Here is a 16,784-nt window from a genome sequence, read left to right as displayed (position 1 = left end):
AAAAAAAATTATATAGTAATTGTTATGAGGACTAGGACCTTTATTTTTATAAATTTTTTTTTCTTTTATGTAGAAAATAAATTGTATAAAATGTTATATAAACGCTATACAAGCAGTAACTACTTCAGTCATTCAAAATTGATTTTTTATATACATACAAGACGTATATAAATGTATATATATTTATAATATATATTATGTGTACCTACATATAGATAATTTAATTTAATAATAATTAATATATTTGCACAAAAAAAATAATGCAAACCATTTTTTAGGCTGCCTTATTTGAATATATATAATTTCTATAGAATCTATAGATACTATTTAGTATTTATGTTTATAATATAATATTACTTAGACATCTATTATTTAAATATTAAAAATTAACTAGATAAATTTAAAAGGTTAGGTAATTGTTATTACCTATGTTTGGGCAAGATTTTTGTTTCAATATTATACATATATATATATATATATATATATAAAGTGGCAAGAGTCAGCAAAACACTAACTAAATCAGCTGCCTGTTAGAGGTATATTCGTCTTTATATTTATTGCGATTGTTTTTGTTGCTACACGCGATTTTTTTAATCTTAAACACGTAATAATTAAAAGTTTCATAATTGCTATAATATTCAAACTTAGATTTAAAACAAATTAATTTTATTTTTAAGTTGCAATCAATTATTTATGGAAGACTAAAAAAAGTAACTATACAGAATAACGAAATATGTGTACATTAACTTATTATTTTGACCATTCAAAGAAAACCTTAATGTTAAGTAAACTTTATACATGGTAGCTAGAAAAATGTTTTCTTCCAATTTGTACTTTATATATCGATTGTTAACAGTAAAAGTATCATGGTTTAAAATTTAATAATTAATAATAAAATTTAAAACCAAATGGGAAGACAAAGAAATCGACATTTTGTAGCATTTTAAGTAGGTTAAAATTTGAGTGGCCACATTACAGCCATATTTATGCGTGTTTTAGTCTGATTAAACAATGTTTAAAATCATAGTTAATTAAAAATTTAAAAATAAAATCAATTAACAATATCACTTTATCAACAGCCTAAGTAATTATGTTATACATTTTCAAAATACTAATTTTATCATAAATGAACTAGTCAGTAAATTCATCAAAATTACAAATTGCCATGCAATAACAATAATAATAAAAAAAAACATAAAATAACATATAATAAGACATGTAAAAAAAAAAAAAAATCATGAAACAAATTCCAACATGGAGATTTTATGTATGACAAATCGTAATGAGATTTAGCTTGCTGACTAAAACATTTCAATAGATATTGTTTTGTAGACACTAATAAAGAAAACAAAAACAATGATGATTGAATGTACTAGATTAAAAGGGTACAAAAAAAACTTTTAACCTTGTTTATTATTGCAAATATTTATGTTTCATTGTTTTTCTTTTCTTTTGTCTTACATCTTTGATTAATTAATTTTTAATTTAAAGTTTTGTAAGAAAATAAAAATGAATTATTACAAATATATTTAAACAGATTTTGTCAATTTATAGATTTTAAGGAGGAAAAAAAATTAAAGGTTTGTAGGATCAGTGGTAATGTATTAAATCACCTAGACTCTATAGATGTGGTATTCCATCAACTTGAGATTTCGTCGGCAATTTTATTTTGTTTATTAAGAAAACATTGATCCTTAATAGGAACTGGCTTTGATCTAGCTGATTGTGTTTTCTAAAACAAAATAAATGAAAATTATAGTATGATCTATAATTTTTTGACAGAATTAAAAGAGAAAAAAATCTTTATTTCTAAAATGTAAATATAATATACTTAATGATAGTAAACTTACTCTTCTACTAAATGGAAAACAACCAGTCTTTTCAGGTTCTGGCATTAAATCTAAAATTAAATCAGGTGATCTTGTTTTATTTGGCCCAAATACATTGAGTTCTTTATAGCAACCAGTTTCAATCATCTAACATAATACAAATAATTAAGTAATAGATTAAAAATATGACCAATAAATATTTAAACTAAAATTTATATGTCATCAATAAAATGCATTTATCTTTATTTAACACTCAAGTCAGATAATAAAATAATACTTAATATACGACTTAGTAGTTTAGTATTACAATTTACCATCTTGTTGCACATTTTTTTTCAGGAAAACTTATAAAAATATTAATAACTAGATTAACAGTTTTTGTTGAAAAAAAAAATATATTATCTTTTAGTTAATAGTTCCAGGAAAAAAATAAGTAAAAGAATGTGCAGTGAAATTAACAAATAAAATGTAATGTCGGAATGTTCAGATGTTACATAATCGAAAACATACTTCATTTTGCCACGGTATAGACACTGAGCCAGTGTTGAATTTTGTATAAAATGTATCATCTGTGGCATCTAAATTTACTCCTTTAACAGTGGAAAACTGCTCTATATCTAATACATCCTTGGCATATACAGCATGAGGCTATAACAGAACATGTACCATTGTAAATAGGAGTTCAAGAATTAATAAAAATATAACTTAGTAAACCATACATCTGGAAGAAATGGAGGATCTTCTACACCAGCTTCAAGTCTTTTCCAGTTAATGGTCTTAAAAAATTCATGCTGTTTTACTTCCCTTGCACCATAACGACCATAATGACAGCCAAGTCTTGACTTTGGAGACTTTTTCAATAGCTGAAAATTAAATTTTTCCAAATTAAAACATAATACATTTTCAAGTGATTATAATTATCTGTTACTGTCTAGCTAGAATTTTAAAAGGTATTATTACAATTTTGAAAATATTAATAAATCAATTGGAAATTTTTATTATACCATTATTGATATCTAACATTATAGAGACAAATATACTCAATTTAATAAAAGAATCATACTTTGCAGTAACCTATTAAAATAGATGACGGTTGGGAAATGCCAGTCCGTCATCCCACCAAATCTACTATCTATGCATCTGCTATATAATGCACCAGCACACAAGTCAGCTACCAAATATAATTCATATTCTGAATAAAATATAATTTTTACATCAAATAAATAATTCTTTTTTTATACAGAATAAATAATGTGTTTTTAAATAAATCTTGCCTGATAATTCCATAAATACGATGACAATTTATTTAGAAAGTTTAACTATATATTCTAAATTGTAAATACTATTATAATAAAAATTGAAATTAAATTATTTAAAAATAATAATAAATATCACATTCTACAATTGAGTAATATTTTCAAAATATGAATATAACAGTTTATTTTCAATATTTATTAATAACTGAGATTGTCTTGTTACTTAATATAATATTTATGATTAGTGATCATACCTGTTTACAAAGTAATTTAGCTTCTTCAGTAAATTTATGAGAGTATTTTTCTTGTTCCTCTTTTACTCTCCGATCAACTACTTCACGTTTAACCTGTTAATTGAAATATTGATTATTAATATTTAAACAAGAATTTAAAAAATAAATATGTTTGTACTATAACCTACTCTAAAAACAAACTATTATAAATATTATAACATTAGTACAGACATATATGTCATATTTTAAAGTTAAAATTACACTTATATACAAGTTACATTTTTTTTTATAAATACGTAAAATGTCTAATTTATAGACTCATACTCTAAAACCTAATAAGATGTATGAGAATTTTTTTATGCATTCAGAATTATATAGAAATAGCCACAAAAATCATTCAACAATAAATTATTGACCCATTAAATCACGGTACTGCTATCATCATATACATAAAAATAAAATCTTTAAAAAATGTATAATTTATAACAAGTCCACAAATATTCAGTAATTTTGTATAATCAGCCTCCAATAGCTGAAAATCCTGCAATATGCATATTTTTTCATTTAACGTGTAACACTAAATCCAACCATGTAGTGTTAAGGTGTACACAATGTCACGCTTATGAATATTTATAGTAAAAATAATAATGATTCAGTAAACATTAAAATGTATATACATATTGCTCACATTGTTCACGCTAATATATATAATAAACAAATTTTATAACAAATGCTATTGCTGTAAGCATACCATAATATTCATAACATTTTATTGTATACCTACTATCCAAATTTAATAGGTTATAAACCTAAAATAAAATAAACAATTAAATATTTTACTTTGCTAATAAAATAAATATTTGAATTAGTAAAACTCAAGTATCACAAGGAAAATAAATGTTTTAATGAAAAAAAATATTAAATCATTTAATAACTAAATATATTTATTAAGTTTTTTAAAATTATTTTTCCATGTGCCTGATATATATTTTAACATTGTTAATAAGATATTGTATAAAGCAAAAATACCGATATTTTCTTACTTAACATTGAGGACAATGTACATATTGTACGCACATTTCTTACTATGACCAATTTTCTACCTGGCCCATAGCATAATATATTTAAGTATTTTTTTTTTTCGTGAATACAAAATAAAACATTTATTGCTTATACTATCTATATTTACAGATATCTATATTAATTTACTTATACATATTTAACAGTGAGAAGTATTCATTATTTCTTACTTTTTCTTTTCGAGCTCTAAATGGAGCTTGACCTTCAATCATTTCAAATACTAAACATCCAAAGCTAAACCAATCTGTACTATATGTATACTTTTCATTATCAATTACTTCTGGTGCTATAAGATAAAAAGAATAATAAAATAATTTTTTTAATTAACAATAACATATTATAATTAACAAATCAATTTTTATTTACCCATATAACCAACAGTGCCTACTCTTCCTCTGACTGATTCACCTTCAGGTATTTCCATTGCTAAACCTAGGTCAGATATACGAACATGCCCTGCATCATCTAAGAGTATATTTTCAGGTTTACAATCCCTGTATACTATGCCTTGGACATGTAAATGTTCTAATCCACATAATACCTGTAGTAAAAAAATTAATTAGTGAATTTATACACAAATTAGTGCATAACATAAATAGTGTTACTTTTAGATATAAATTAACCATTATATAATACACTATTGACAATTAGTTAATACCACAAGACATTTTTTTTTAATATGAACCATGTTTTTAATTATTACAATTAATTATTTATTCAAGAGCAATAAAATATTTAATTATGACATAGGTAGTCTTAAACAAATACAGCTTATTAACAGTTTCAAAGAAAAAACTATTTTTAACATTAAAATGAGAAATTTACCTCAGCGGCATAGAATCGTGCCCTTGCAATATCAAAACCAGGTTCTGAACCCATGTTATAAATATGAAATTTTAAATCTCCACCATTCATAATAGTTAACACCAAACACAGTGCATCTTTAGTCTCATAAGCATATGCTAAACTAACCTGAAATAAAATAAAATAAAATAAGTCATAAATTTAAAATGCATTAATTATATTTTTTTTAATTTATTGTAAATAAATATAAACATACCACAAATTTAGAATTAATTTTTTGTAAAATTTGTTTTTCAATTAAAACCATTGCTTCGCCTTTTCGTTTTTTAATACGTTTTTTTTCCAATTTTTTACAAGCATACATCTTGCCAGTTGCTCTAACTTGACATGCACAAACTTCTCCAAAGCCACCTTTACCAAGTACTCTATACATGCGGAATGTTTTATATGTAACAGTTTGCCTGAAAAAAAAAAAAATTATCACCAAGCTTAGATACCCGTGTAATTGCATTTCTATTTACAACACCATACTTTCCATTATATAATTAAAATATATACACACCTTTCTAACCATTTCCATTGTAAAAACCTATGGAAATACATTGAAGATTCAAATAAACTAAACGGACGACCAGCTAAGAACGATTTCACGGCAGTTGAGCAATCAGTAAATAACTCTCTATGAGCAGAGTCTAACTGGTGCCGACATCTAACTATCATATCTTCACTTAGTACGTCCACAGCATTAACTGCCTAATACCAAAAACGGTTAGTTTTTAATAATCATGTAAGAAAAATCAAAATTAAATAATGATTTATATACTTACGTCTCTTCTTATATATCTATCATAAAGTATTTTTGCTAGTTCTAATCTATTTTCATCAGATTCTATTTCATATTTTTCCTGTTAGCAATATAGAATAACAAGAAAATTCAATTATATATAAAAAAAATTAAATGCATTTTAATTCAAACTTACAATAGAATCTAAAAATACATTGTAACGATGAAATTCTTGTCGTTCTTCTTCACAAAATTGAAGAAAAAGTAACCGGCCAATTGGCTGTTGATCTATAACATAGCTGTATTTCATATCTAAAACATAAAAAAATGTTAAAATAAAATATAATCAAGTTTAGATGTGTTTTTAACTGTTGAATCTAATAACTTACCTATTAGTGGTTTAAAATCAACACACTGAGATATATGTGGGAATTGCAGGATTTTTTTCCATTTTTTACTCTTCCCTTTATTGCTATCTGTACCACCTAAAAACAAAAAAATATATACCAATTAAATGAGGAAGTCAATAGGTACATTGTTTAAATTAAAAATGCAAAGATTTGATTAAAATACATTTCTAAATAATTTAATCAAACAATGATTATTACAACAATTGCTTCAATATCAATGTTGTATTTGTAAAATATAGTTGCCTAAAAAACTTTTATACAAGATTGAACATCAGAAATATTATAAATTATATCTGTCAATAAAAATATTTCTATATAATTTCTCACTACATTATAATAAAGATTCAATTTTTTTTTTTCATAAATTATAACTGTTAAAATGTACAGATTGTAACCTCAATATTAAACAATGAAAGGAATTTAAAAATGATTGTTTGAAATTAACAAATAACACTAAAGATACTACTTTCCTATTCTTCATGCATTATAAGTACCTGTAAGCTAATTATTATTGTCATAGTTATATTATTTTGACATCAGGACATCAGACTAAGCTAGCTTACACTTATTCAATTACAAATAATTAATATAAATATAAATGCCTAGGTATTTACTAAATTCCATTTTACAAATATAACTTGCCTACTTTAAATTAAAACTCATATTACCAATTTAATGTGTCTAATTTAAAATAATATCAAGTATTACAAAACAAACTATGATCAGAACTATTGACTTAAAATTTAAAACTAAATACCTAAGTAATATAAAAAAACTTTTATAGCTTGAAACAAATTAAAAACAAGGAATAATTGTAAATGTCATAAAATTGAAAAATAGAAATTGCTAGAAATAATATCAACAACTTGACACTCTAGGTATAAAATAAGTTTTATTTTTTGAAATATCAAGACAATCAAATATTGATAAAACTTAAAATTAGGCAACTAACTTATAATAAAAATTACAAAATGTCCATAACAACAACATAATAATTATTTCATATTATTTTTTATTTAATGAGTTATCAAGTGAAATGCTACAGTACACAATAGCAGACAATACATTTATAACTTTAACTTGGTCACTATAATTTATAATTATACAGACTCAAACAAAAGACAATGTACCTACTTAATAATTACTTCGAATAATATTTCATCTCAGATTATCAACATTAATCAATATAATACTCCATACTAAGAAATTAATACTAATGATAAATAAATACTAAGACAGTGTCAATACTATCGATACATGCTAAATAGCAAATACTCTTATTACTAAACAATCATTTTCAATCAAAATAATTCGTGATTATTTATGGTAATCAATCCTAGATATAAATAGGCATCGTAAAATATTCGTGGAAATAGAAATGCAAAAATAGTTGCTAACATTTTTTAAATGCATGCTCTTAATCCTCATGCTTCTAACTGAACTTTATTTGCATCCATAGCTAGGGAAATATATAATATTAAATTTTGATAGGTACGAGGTAATTATCTAATAAATTGTATTAAAATTGTAGAACTTATGCAAATTATTTAAAACTTTTATGCATACACAACATATGACCAAACTCGAGAAACATTTTAAATAGTTTTTCTACAAATTAAAAAGTAAACTAATTAAATGATATAACTGCAGAAAGTTTAATTAATATCCTTTAAATACACATCTGTTATTACATAAGTTTATATTAAATTAAAACTAATTGAAATATTGTTTCTCATAATGATTAACTTTGAAATTAAATTGTTTGAAAACAATTTTACATTACCCTACCTAGTACTTACATATAACTATATTCAATGAGCCACAACAATAAATTAACTTAATACCTAAGGATAAAAAGGATAATGCAATCATTGCAATCAAATCATTAATAAAAAACAAAATGTACAGAGAGTACATTTTAACAAGGTTAGAGAAACCTTGTTAAATTTTTTATGACACAATAAATGGGAATACCTCCGATATAATATATATCTACCTATTTTTGATTAACATTTATTAAAAGTTATAAGCTAATTCTAAATATATAAATACCAAGCATACATAATGTTAGTAGGTAACTACAAAAGTATTTATAAAATTAATAGGTACAACAATACACTGCTGGTAAACAAAATATTTTTATAAAATTTTTTCTAATTAAACAACAATTAAAATATTTATGTATGAGTTATTAGTAAGGACAAAACACATTGTTTTTAAATAATATTAAATAAGTAGAATTACAGTACCTATAGGAACATACATTTAATCAAAAACTAGTAATAAATAGGTAGCTCATTAGTCTCAGAACATTTAGTGGCTCATCTAGATTTGATTTTATAATATCTTGAGCATATTATCGATATGCAGTTGAAATAAAATAGATATTAAAAATAAATTTTACTTTAACCCATATTATTTATGCTCTTGAGTCATACCTACCAACCTATTTGACAACATTTTTTAACACATTGAACATTGGTAGTTTTAAATAATTTAAAAATAAAATCAGTACCTAAATAATTTATACCATTATCATATTGGAGATCGAACAATAATATTATGTTTGACACTATATAAGTATTGTATTAATGCATCACATACATTGGAAATAAATATAGAAATGACCAATATTTATAAATTTGTCAAATTGTATTTAGTACCTACCTACCTATTTAACATATTTTTAGACAGTACAAAAACAATGTTTAAATGTTTTTTCAAAGAACAAGTGTGCAAATGAATATTCTTGAATAATACAACGACACATGTCAAATCCAAGTAATAAAAAAATCTCGATAAGCAATGTCTGAATCTCATTATTGAAAGTGTTTTCAATACAAACCACTTAGAAAAAATGAACTGAGAAACAATAGTATTGTAGAAAAATCGAGACAAAAATAGTGTGGTGGTCAAAATTTTACCAGAAATAGATAATATAATAGATAAAGATAGTTACTGTTTACGATACGGATTGACACTGATGTACAACCATGGTAAAAAGTAATCTGCGTAGAGTGATGGAACGGATATCTAGACGATGCTAGACCTTGAACGATGATGTACCCCTGACCCAAGATTATAGTGAATTAGTTTGAAAAAATTACCATGGCTGGTGTACTTACATGCACATTCTACAGTGTTATGTGTCTGTATGAACAAACATTACACATGATATACATATAGGTGCGAATACCTGTATAACATATACATATATATATAGGTCAAAGGGGTCGCCTAAAACCATTGCATTGGTGATAGGCGTGGCGGAATGGTGCGAGTGGGTGAGGGGTTGCGGTAAATGGAAAGGGGACCTCCCCCCAAAAAACGGTCGAAAAGCCCTCATTCGCCCCGAAATTTGCACCCCTCGAAAACATAAACACACGCGACCGAACCCCCGTGACACCAGTGTACGTGAGCAGTGCCTAATAATCACGTACCCGGGACGAATAACTCCGATTCGGCGACCCAAATACCCTAGCCCTCGGAGATCACGTCTGCATAAGAATTTGTGAATATTGTCATAGCGGTAATCATAATTATGGATTATTATACTTGCCTTCTCTTGCTTTGAGGTACACGGTATTGGCAACAATGTTTTCTAATTCCATCAGTTCCAGTTTGGCTGATTTCCGGATGCCCGGGCTGACGTCCACCACTTCCCATCAATGACACCGTTAACCGTTTTTGACGTCTTCGTGTCCGCGCGTCGCCAATGTCTGTGCGTGTGTGTAAAAACCGTCCGCGTACTTATCGTAATAATAATAATAATAAATAATATTATATTATTACGTGTGTGAGCGTGTGCGCGCGCGAGTTGTACGTGTGCGTGTGAGTACGTATGCGCGCGCGACCCGACAAAATCTTCCGGTTTGCGTGTTGATTTTTTTTCCTCGCTTCGCTCACCACCACTTCCCGCGGTTCAAAATTTTTTTTTTTTACTTTTCGCCCGTACACGCCTAACAACTATTCCAAACGGACGCACACGTAATACACAACGACAACAGTAAAAATACGTATCGGAATATTAAATTTGTATTAACTTTTTACGTCGTTATCACAAGACACAGCACACCGAACAAGACGTAACGAGAGTGTAACGAAGACGGCAAATCGGCGGTCGGTTACCAACAGCCAATTGCTCGAGATACGCGTCGACGGCGACGGCGGCACGACTAGCGGCAGCAGGTACAACGCGTTCGAGAAAAGACGTGTGCACCTACCTACCTACCTGTCTGCCAGCAGCCTACTTACTACTACTACTACTACCACTACTACTACAACTACGATTACGAGTAACGCGGTTGCCTATATACACCTATGACGAAGGTGATGACGACGATGATAATTTTCGGTAACAGTAATAATATTTAAAAACCGAACGACGATAATAGTAATAATAAATATATATATATTATTATTGCTGTAATAAAAATACTAAACAGCAGTGTTGTTGTAGTAGTAAAACAGTAACAGTCGGCGGTGGCGGCAATTGATAACAGTATTTATTGTGTTAAAAGTATATATATATATATATATTTTATTTCGAACACTGGTACGGCCGAGTCGTTGTCGTCCTCGTCGGCGGCGGCTATATTGTGTATAGCACGGTTTCCTCCACCCCGCGCGCGCGAGAGAGACTACCGACGAACAGTGCACGCGTTGACGTCGTATACGCTATAGTGCCCGCGCGCGTCGCGTACCCGGTTCGTAGCTGGTGCTGCCGCCGCCGCCGCCGCCGCCACAGATCGTGCATGTGTGCGCGCGCGCGCCGGCCGTCGTGATGGTCCGATAGCGGCCGTAGGCGCAAAACATCGAACTGTTCTGTGTTGTAGTGCTGTTTCGTAGTAACCGGCCGCCGGCGGTTACCCCGCCCGCCTATCCAAGGTGGCCCGCCCTCGCCGCGCGCGGCCGCTTCGTTTCGGCGCTCGTTCGTCGTCGTCCGGCAATAATGCGCGCGCAATCCGCGGGCGATGCTGCCGCGCGCGCGTTTCGCTTTCCGTACTCTCGGGCGGCGGTGGCCCTTAAAACGCGCGCGGAGGATCGACTTTTCGTGGTGCACCGTACCTACACGCCGTGCTATCGGGCGTGGGCGATGGTGATGGGGGGGGGGCGCACATTTTGAGATTCGCTGTTGCAACAACAATATTATATTGAAATATGATAATTGGTGTCATGAAATCACAAGTCGCTTTGTTGATTTTTTTTTTTTTTTTGTCTATTCAAATAAAATAACTCGTCAATAATCTACTTCCTGCGAGCGTGTACTTATTATAAAAACTATAGAAAGAAAAAAAATTATTTATACAAGTATATCTACTTAGAAATTAATTAGGTACGAGTGATTAAACTGTTGATGTATTTCATGTAAAAAGAGATTTGACTTTATAAGTTAAAATTGAAGTTTATCAAGAAGTCAATTATAAACAGTTTTATTGGCATTCATAAAATGATTATTTCATCGAACTAAAAAGACAAGAACCTAAGTAAAACCTTTGACCACTATCTAATTTTATTTGCAGCATAATGTTCTTACTGTAATATATTATATTGTATTCTATTACGTTCCGGATATAAACTGCTGATCGATGATTTTTTAATAAAAACATGATTACAAGCTTTTATGGAGTGATTTAGTGGATAATACACCACAAATAATTTATAAAAATATTTTGTTTTGTAGATCTATCTATGGCCATTATGGTTTATTCAATTAATTTCAATTAATTAACACCCTTAAGATATATAGTTTGTATTCAGTACATCGATACGATAGTAAGTGTATCATTTTTTTAAAGGAAAAAATTCTATTCTAACTTATTATATTTAGTTATTAATGAGTTTAAATTTAATTACTTGAAACGAAGTAATTAAAATCTCACTTTAGTAGCGTTCTTTTTTAAATAAATGACAAATCCTATTATCGAAATCTCTACTGAACCTATTTAAATTCCCGATATTATTTTGCAGATATAGCAAAACGTATAATCATTGAAACTGTTTTGTATTGCTTCTCTCATGTCTTGTAGTCGTATCATAATAATATATTACACAAAATTGTACCACTACATATAACAGCGTATAGGAACCACCGAGCAAGTAAGAACTTAAGTTCACCATAATATTAATTTCAAAACCCATGGGGCCTCACACTTCCCAATTATGGTTATCAACATATAAAACACAAATTACTATTTAAATCAATTTCATCATTTACAATTTATACAATATTTATTTTATACCTATTAGGCAAACGGAGTAATTGACTTACACTCATATTATATGTGGTAGAGTATTATATTGTCATTTGTCTTATTAACACATTTCTTACGAAAAATTCTTGTTTCTTGTATTTATATCATCTACAATAGAAATTCAGTACCACATAAACATTATAAGTATTTACTTTTTCAATATTTTTTATTGAATTTAATTTCAAAATGTGTTGATTCAAATTATAAATACTTTGAAAAATAAACTTGACATAGTTTTGAGGGTCTCATCAGTCCCTCCTTATGCGCCAATTTTATAGCCGCATTAATACCTAGATAATATCGTACCTATATATTATTATATGAACACCTCGAGCACAACGAACTATAAAAAATTATTATTTTTTTTTTTAACATACGCGTTTGCAACGGATCTGCGTGCAGCGCAAAACATCTATATTATATGAATTCCATGTTACTCCGCGTGATTTCCGTGACGATGACTAAATAACAAACAACTGTTTTCGACTTTGACCGATTTCGTGTAATATTCGTATGTGCGGGTTCGTTTTTAAATTCAAACACTGCTTGATCTGACCTCGCTGCAAGTTCCCCTGCGAACAGTATATATATTATGCGTCCCGCGGGGGCATCGCCCTGGAGTAGTTCATACTATACTATGCTATATATACACACGCGACGTAAAATAAAGAGGGAGGCCGTTTATCGCAAGCAATTTAAAAATCGTTAATCCTCCGAATGCTGTGCCGAATTTTTACGCGTATACCTAACATAATAGACTTTATAAGCATTTGCGTAGTATAGCTCATGGCATTGGATTAAGTGTGTTCTCCTGTTTGCACCTAGACATACTATGACATGTATAGTCAATCGTAAAACTAGTATTAATATAGTATAATTTTATATATATTATTACAACGACCTCAGGCTTTCTGTTCTGTGTAAGTTTTTTAGGTGGAAAATATGCAGATGAGTTGTTTATATCGTGTAGTAACCGCCGAGATCGTATTGAATATTGGCTTTCAATTATTAACCTGAAAAAATAATATAATCAATATTTATCTATTAAAGAATCGAATAAAATGATATTTATTAAAAGTGATCAAATTCGTTTACAAACTGTAAAATAATAGTATTTTCTCTATTTTCTATACTTTTATTTATTGTTTTAGATTCTGAACGAAGCGATAGATGTAATGGTTTTACAATGATATGTGTTTGTGTTTATTTTTTGTCTGTCTTTAACTTTTGGGGAATTAAAATACTTTGATTTCTGGTAAAAAATTTAAATCTAGTTTATGCTTTAAACTTTAAAGATATCAAAATTAATTTTCAAAAATTTCTTGATAATTGGAAAGTTTTCGAAAAAAAATTATTTTTTTATTTTATTATAATTCAAATTAGAACAACCGTACACATTTTCACTATAAGTATTTATATCATCATTTTCTATGTAAAAAAATTCAAAATAGTTTTACTCTTTTTAAGCTATTTATAAACATTTTCAATTTTAAGATTCTGAACGGAGTGATTGTTTTGTTAATAATGTCGATAAAATATTTATCGCTGGTAAAAATGCTTTTCAATTTAATACAAGGTTCTTTATAATTTATTATTTATAGAAACAAAAATATTGAGCATTAATCCACAAAAATTTTTATAAATATTTCAAGTAAGAATTTTAACGAATTTCGTAAAAATCGTGAAAAATAGCAATTTATCTTGTAGTTACAAACTTAAAAAGTTCATACCCAAAGTTTGAGTATTTAATACAAGGTTTTTTATAAGGGTTTAGTTTATTTAAAAAATATATATACCTTTATAAAAATATTAAGTACCTTTAAGTACACAGGCATAATTTTTTTTATATGCATTTGAAGTTTAAACTTTGACAAAATCACAGCAATTTACAAACTACGAATATTTTATAGTAATTAGGATATAATAATAGTAAGATAATTAAAACTTATTCATAGCTTTATACAACGAATCTATTCAAATTTTCACCATAAGATGTTAATTGTTTCAAAAGTTAATAACAACATTAACAACAGTATTATGTGGTAAATGATATATATTATTATAATTTATAATACAATAATTGCTGTTTTTGGAAAAATAAAATCAACTTATTTAATACCTATAGGTAGTAAAATAAATCACTTTAGTCTTTAATTGAAATAGTTTTCGTTCAAAATAGCTTTTCGTACCTATAGTCTATATAGGCACAACGATATACTATTGCATTAAAATTTAACAGATCCATTACAGTGACCCACTCGACACTTAAGCTATAGCAAAGCAATACCCACTTGCTCATTTTATTTTATTTTTGTTTATTCTATTATTTGTAATTATTGGTTTTTATTGTAATTTAATCACTCTTTATCTCTAATACAAGCTTTAGCTTATAATTTATAGATAATCATTTAATTGTATAAAAAAAAAAAAACACAATTATCGTGTACTTTTTTATGAATACAATCAATTTGGATAATGTACCGTCAAAGAATGGCATTCATTATATACTTATAATGTAAACATTATTTAATATTCATAGACCTTACTACAATATATATAATACATGTGTCATGTCTACAAAATACTAAATTAGTAACATTCAACTGTAAAGAACGACCTACATGAGGTACCTATATGCGGTTGCTGATCTAGTGATCCATATTTTGTTAGTGCATGGTGATAGTGGCAACCTTTAAAAATTATTTTATCTAAAAATTATTGCATTATAAATTTATAATTAAATAATATAACAATATCAAAAAGTATATAAACAATTAATTTAATTTGAGTATAAATATTAAATAATATAATAAAATCGGTATTTTTGTACATAATACAATAATTAATTATCTAAATAATTGATGACTAAATTACTTACAGCTAAAAGTACGAGTTAGTATGTGAAATTCAAATAATTCAATCATAAACGCCAACTTAAGATTATTTATCAAATACAAAGTAAAAATTATCAATATTATTACAAACCCAAAGCATACACGACTTTTAGGTCAAATTAAACTATAAATTTGTACGAATTGAATGGCTCATAAAAGGTAGTCTCTGACCTGGTGTACAAAATTGGAACTAACCACATTCTATATCCCTTAGGATTTCCGGACAAATAAAACTGTTACGATATAGTTAATACTACGCTTATAATGTATGACATTTCATATATTAACCCTAGATGCGGATTGCGGATGAGTAGTGATTTAAGTGTTCATCGGGCGCAAAATAGATAGTCGGGTCGGTGGATGAGTTGGCGCTGTTTCTGCAAGGGCATAACAAGAGAGATAAAATATAGTAATATTATCTTTTACATAATCACAAAATCGTAAAAATGTAATAGCAAATCTCTCGCACGACTCGTACGCCCCTTCCCAGTCCAGCTAGATATAATATAGTTTTTACTATTTTTGTTTTGTTTTTCTACATAGATATAATACATACGCACTTGCATGCTCCGCGATAAAGTTGATAGTAATGTTTTAATGACTGGAAACTCACAATAGAAATGTACCGCTTGAAATGAAAAAATAAAAATGCTGGCCCCCCACACGCTTGAACTCCACGCACCTATCTATTATTATAGTAAAGTTGTAGTTGTGTATACGCTAAGCATACCTAGCTGGCCAGTAACCATCTACCTACAATATTATTATTGCCTATATTATAATATTATTCATTTTGTACTGATAAAAATATCTATTGCGCTCTCGATATTTATGCATTACGACGGACGAGTATTAGAGTATACAGGGTGATTCATCTTGCATGCTAACCTCCGTTTTTCTGCAATAATTCAGTTATTAAAAATCTGATTTTTGGAATTTTTAAATATACTTAAAGGATATGTTTTCTAATTTCTGGGATTTTTTTATACTATATACTTAATAAGTGTTTTGTGAAGATACAAACTTCTATTTTTAAAACGAGAATCTCCTTTATATACTGTAAATTGCTAAGTTGATATTTTTTTCTGAAAATATTAAATCTATGAAATTCGAACGATTAGTTTTTAAATTATTTAATTTTGAGTGTCAAGTATAATTATATTTATTGGTTAATGATGATAGATTTGGATGATATGGTGAGTTGAAAATTGTAGTAATTAATATTAGTTTATCAACATTT

General features: G+C 27.9%; 1 protein-coding gene across 1 annotated transcript; it reads right to left on the bottom strand.

The window, feature by feature from the left end:
• Positions 1-295: 295 nt before the first annotated feature.
• Positions 296-11,058, bottom strand: LOC113555217 (G protein-coupled receptor kinase 2). Its single transcript, XM_026959602.1, has 14 exons — positions 9,956-11,058; positions 6,376-6,471; positions 6,183-6,298; positions 6,030-6,107; positions 5,765-5,955; positions 5,459-5,663; positions 5,224-5,370; positions 4,765-4,939; positions 4,569-4,684; positions 3,340-3,432; positions 2,549-2,692; positions 2,340-2,477; positions 1,851-1,976; positions 296-1,732 (listed from the first exon to the last, which is right to left on the bottom strand). Exons 1-14 carry the CDS (start codon positions 10,005-10,007, stop codon positions 1,640-1,642), a joined length of 1,770 nt encoding a protein of 589 aa, XP_026815403.1. The 5' UTR covers positions 10,008-11,058; the 3' UTR covers positions 296-1,639.
• Between the last annotated feature and the right edge of the window lie 5,726 nt (positions 11,059-16,784).

This window comes from Rhopalosiphum maidis, chromosome 2 (assembly GCF_003676215.2).
Source record: "Rhopalosiphum maidis isolate BTI-1 chromosome 2, ASM367621v3, whole genome shotgun sequence".
In the NCBI taxonomy this organism is placed as follows: domain Eukaryota; kingdom Metazoa; phylum Arthropoda; class Insecta; order Hemiptera; family Aphididae; genus Rhopalosiphum; species Rhopalosiphum maidis.
The sequence above is the reverse complement of the archived record's forward strand: the minus strand, read 5'-3'. Positions and strand labels throughout refer to the sequence as shown.

Excerpts from the sequence above, each read along its gene's own strand:
- LOC113555217 (XM_026959602.1), bottom strand. The coding sequence starts at position 10,007 with ATGGAATTAGAAAACATTGTTGCCAATACCGTGTACCTCAAAGCAAGA. Across the intron at positions 6,472-9,955 it reads GTACCTCAAAGCAAGAGAAG|GTGGTACAGATAGCAATAAA; the intron begins GCAAGTATAATA and ends TTTTGTTTTTAG. Across the intron at positions 2,478-2,548 it reads ATCCTCCATTTCTTCCAGAT|CCTCATGCTGTATATGCCAA; the intron begins GTATGGTTTACT and ends GTTCTGTTATAG.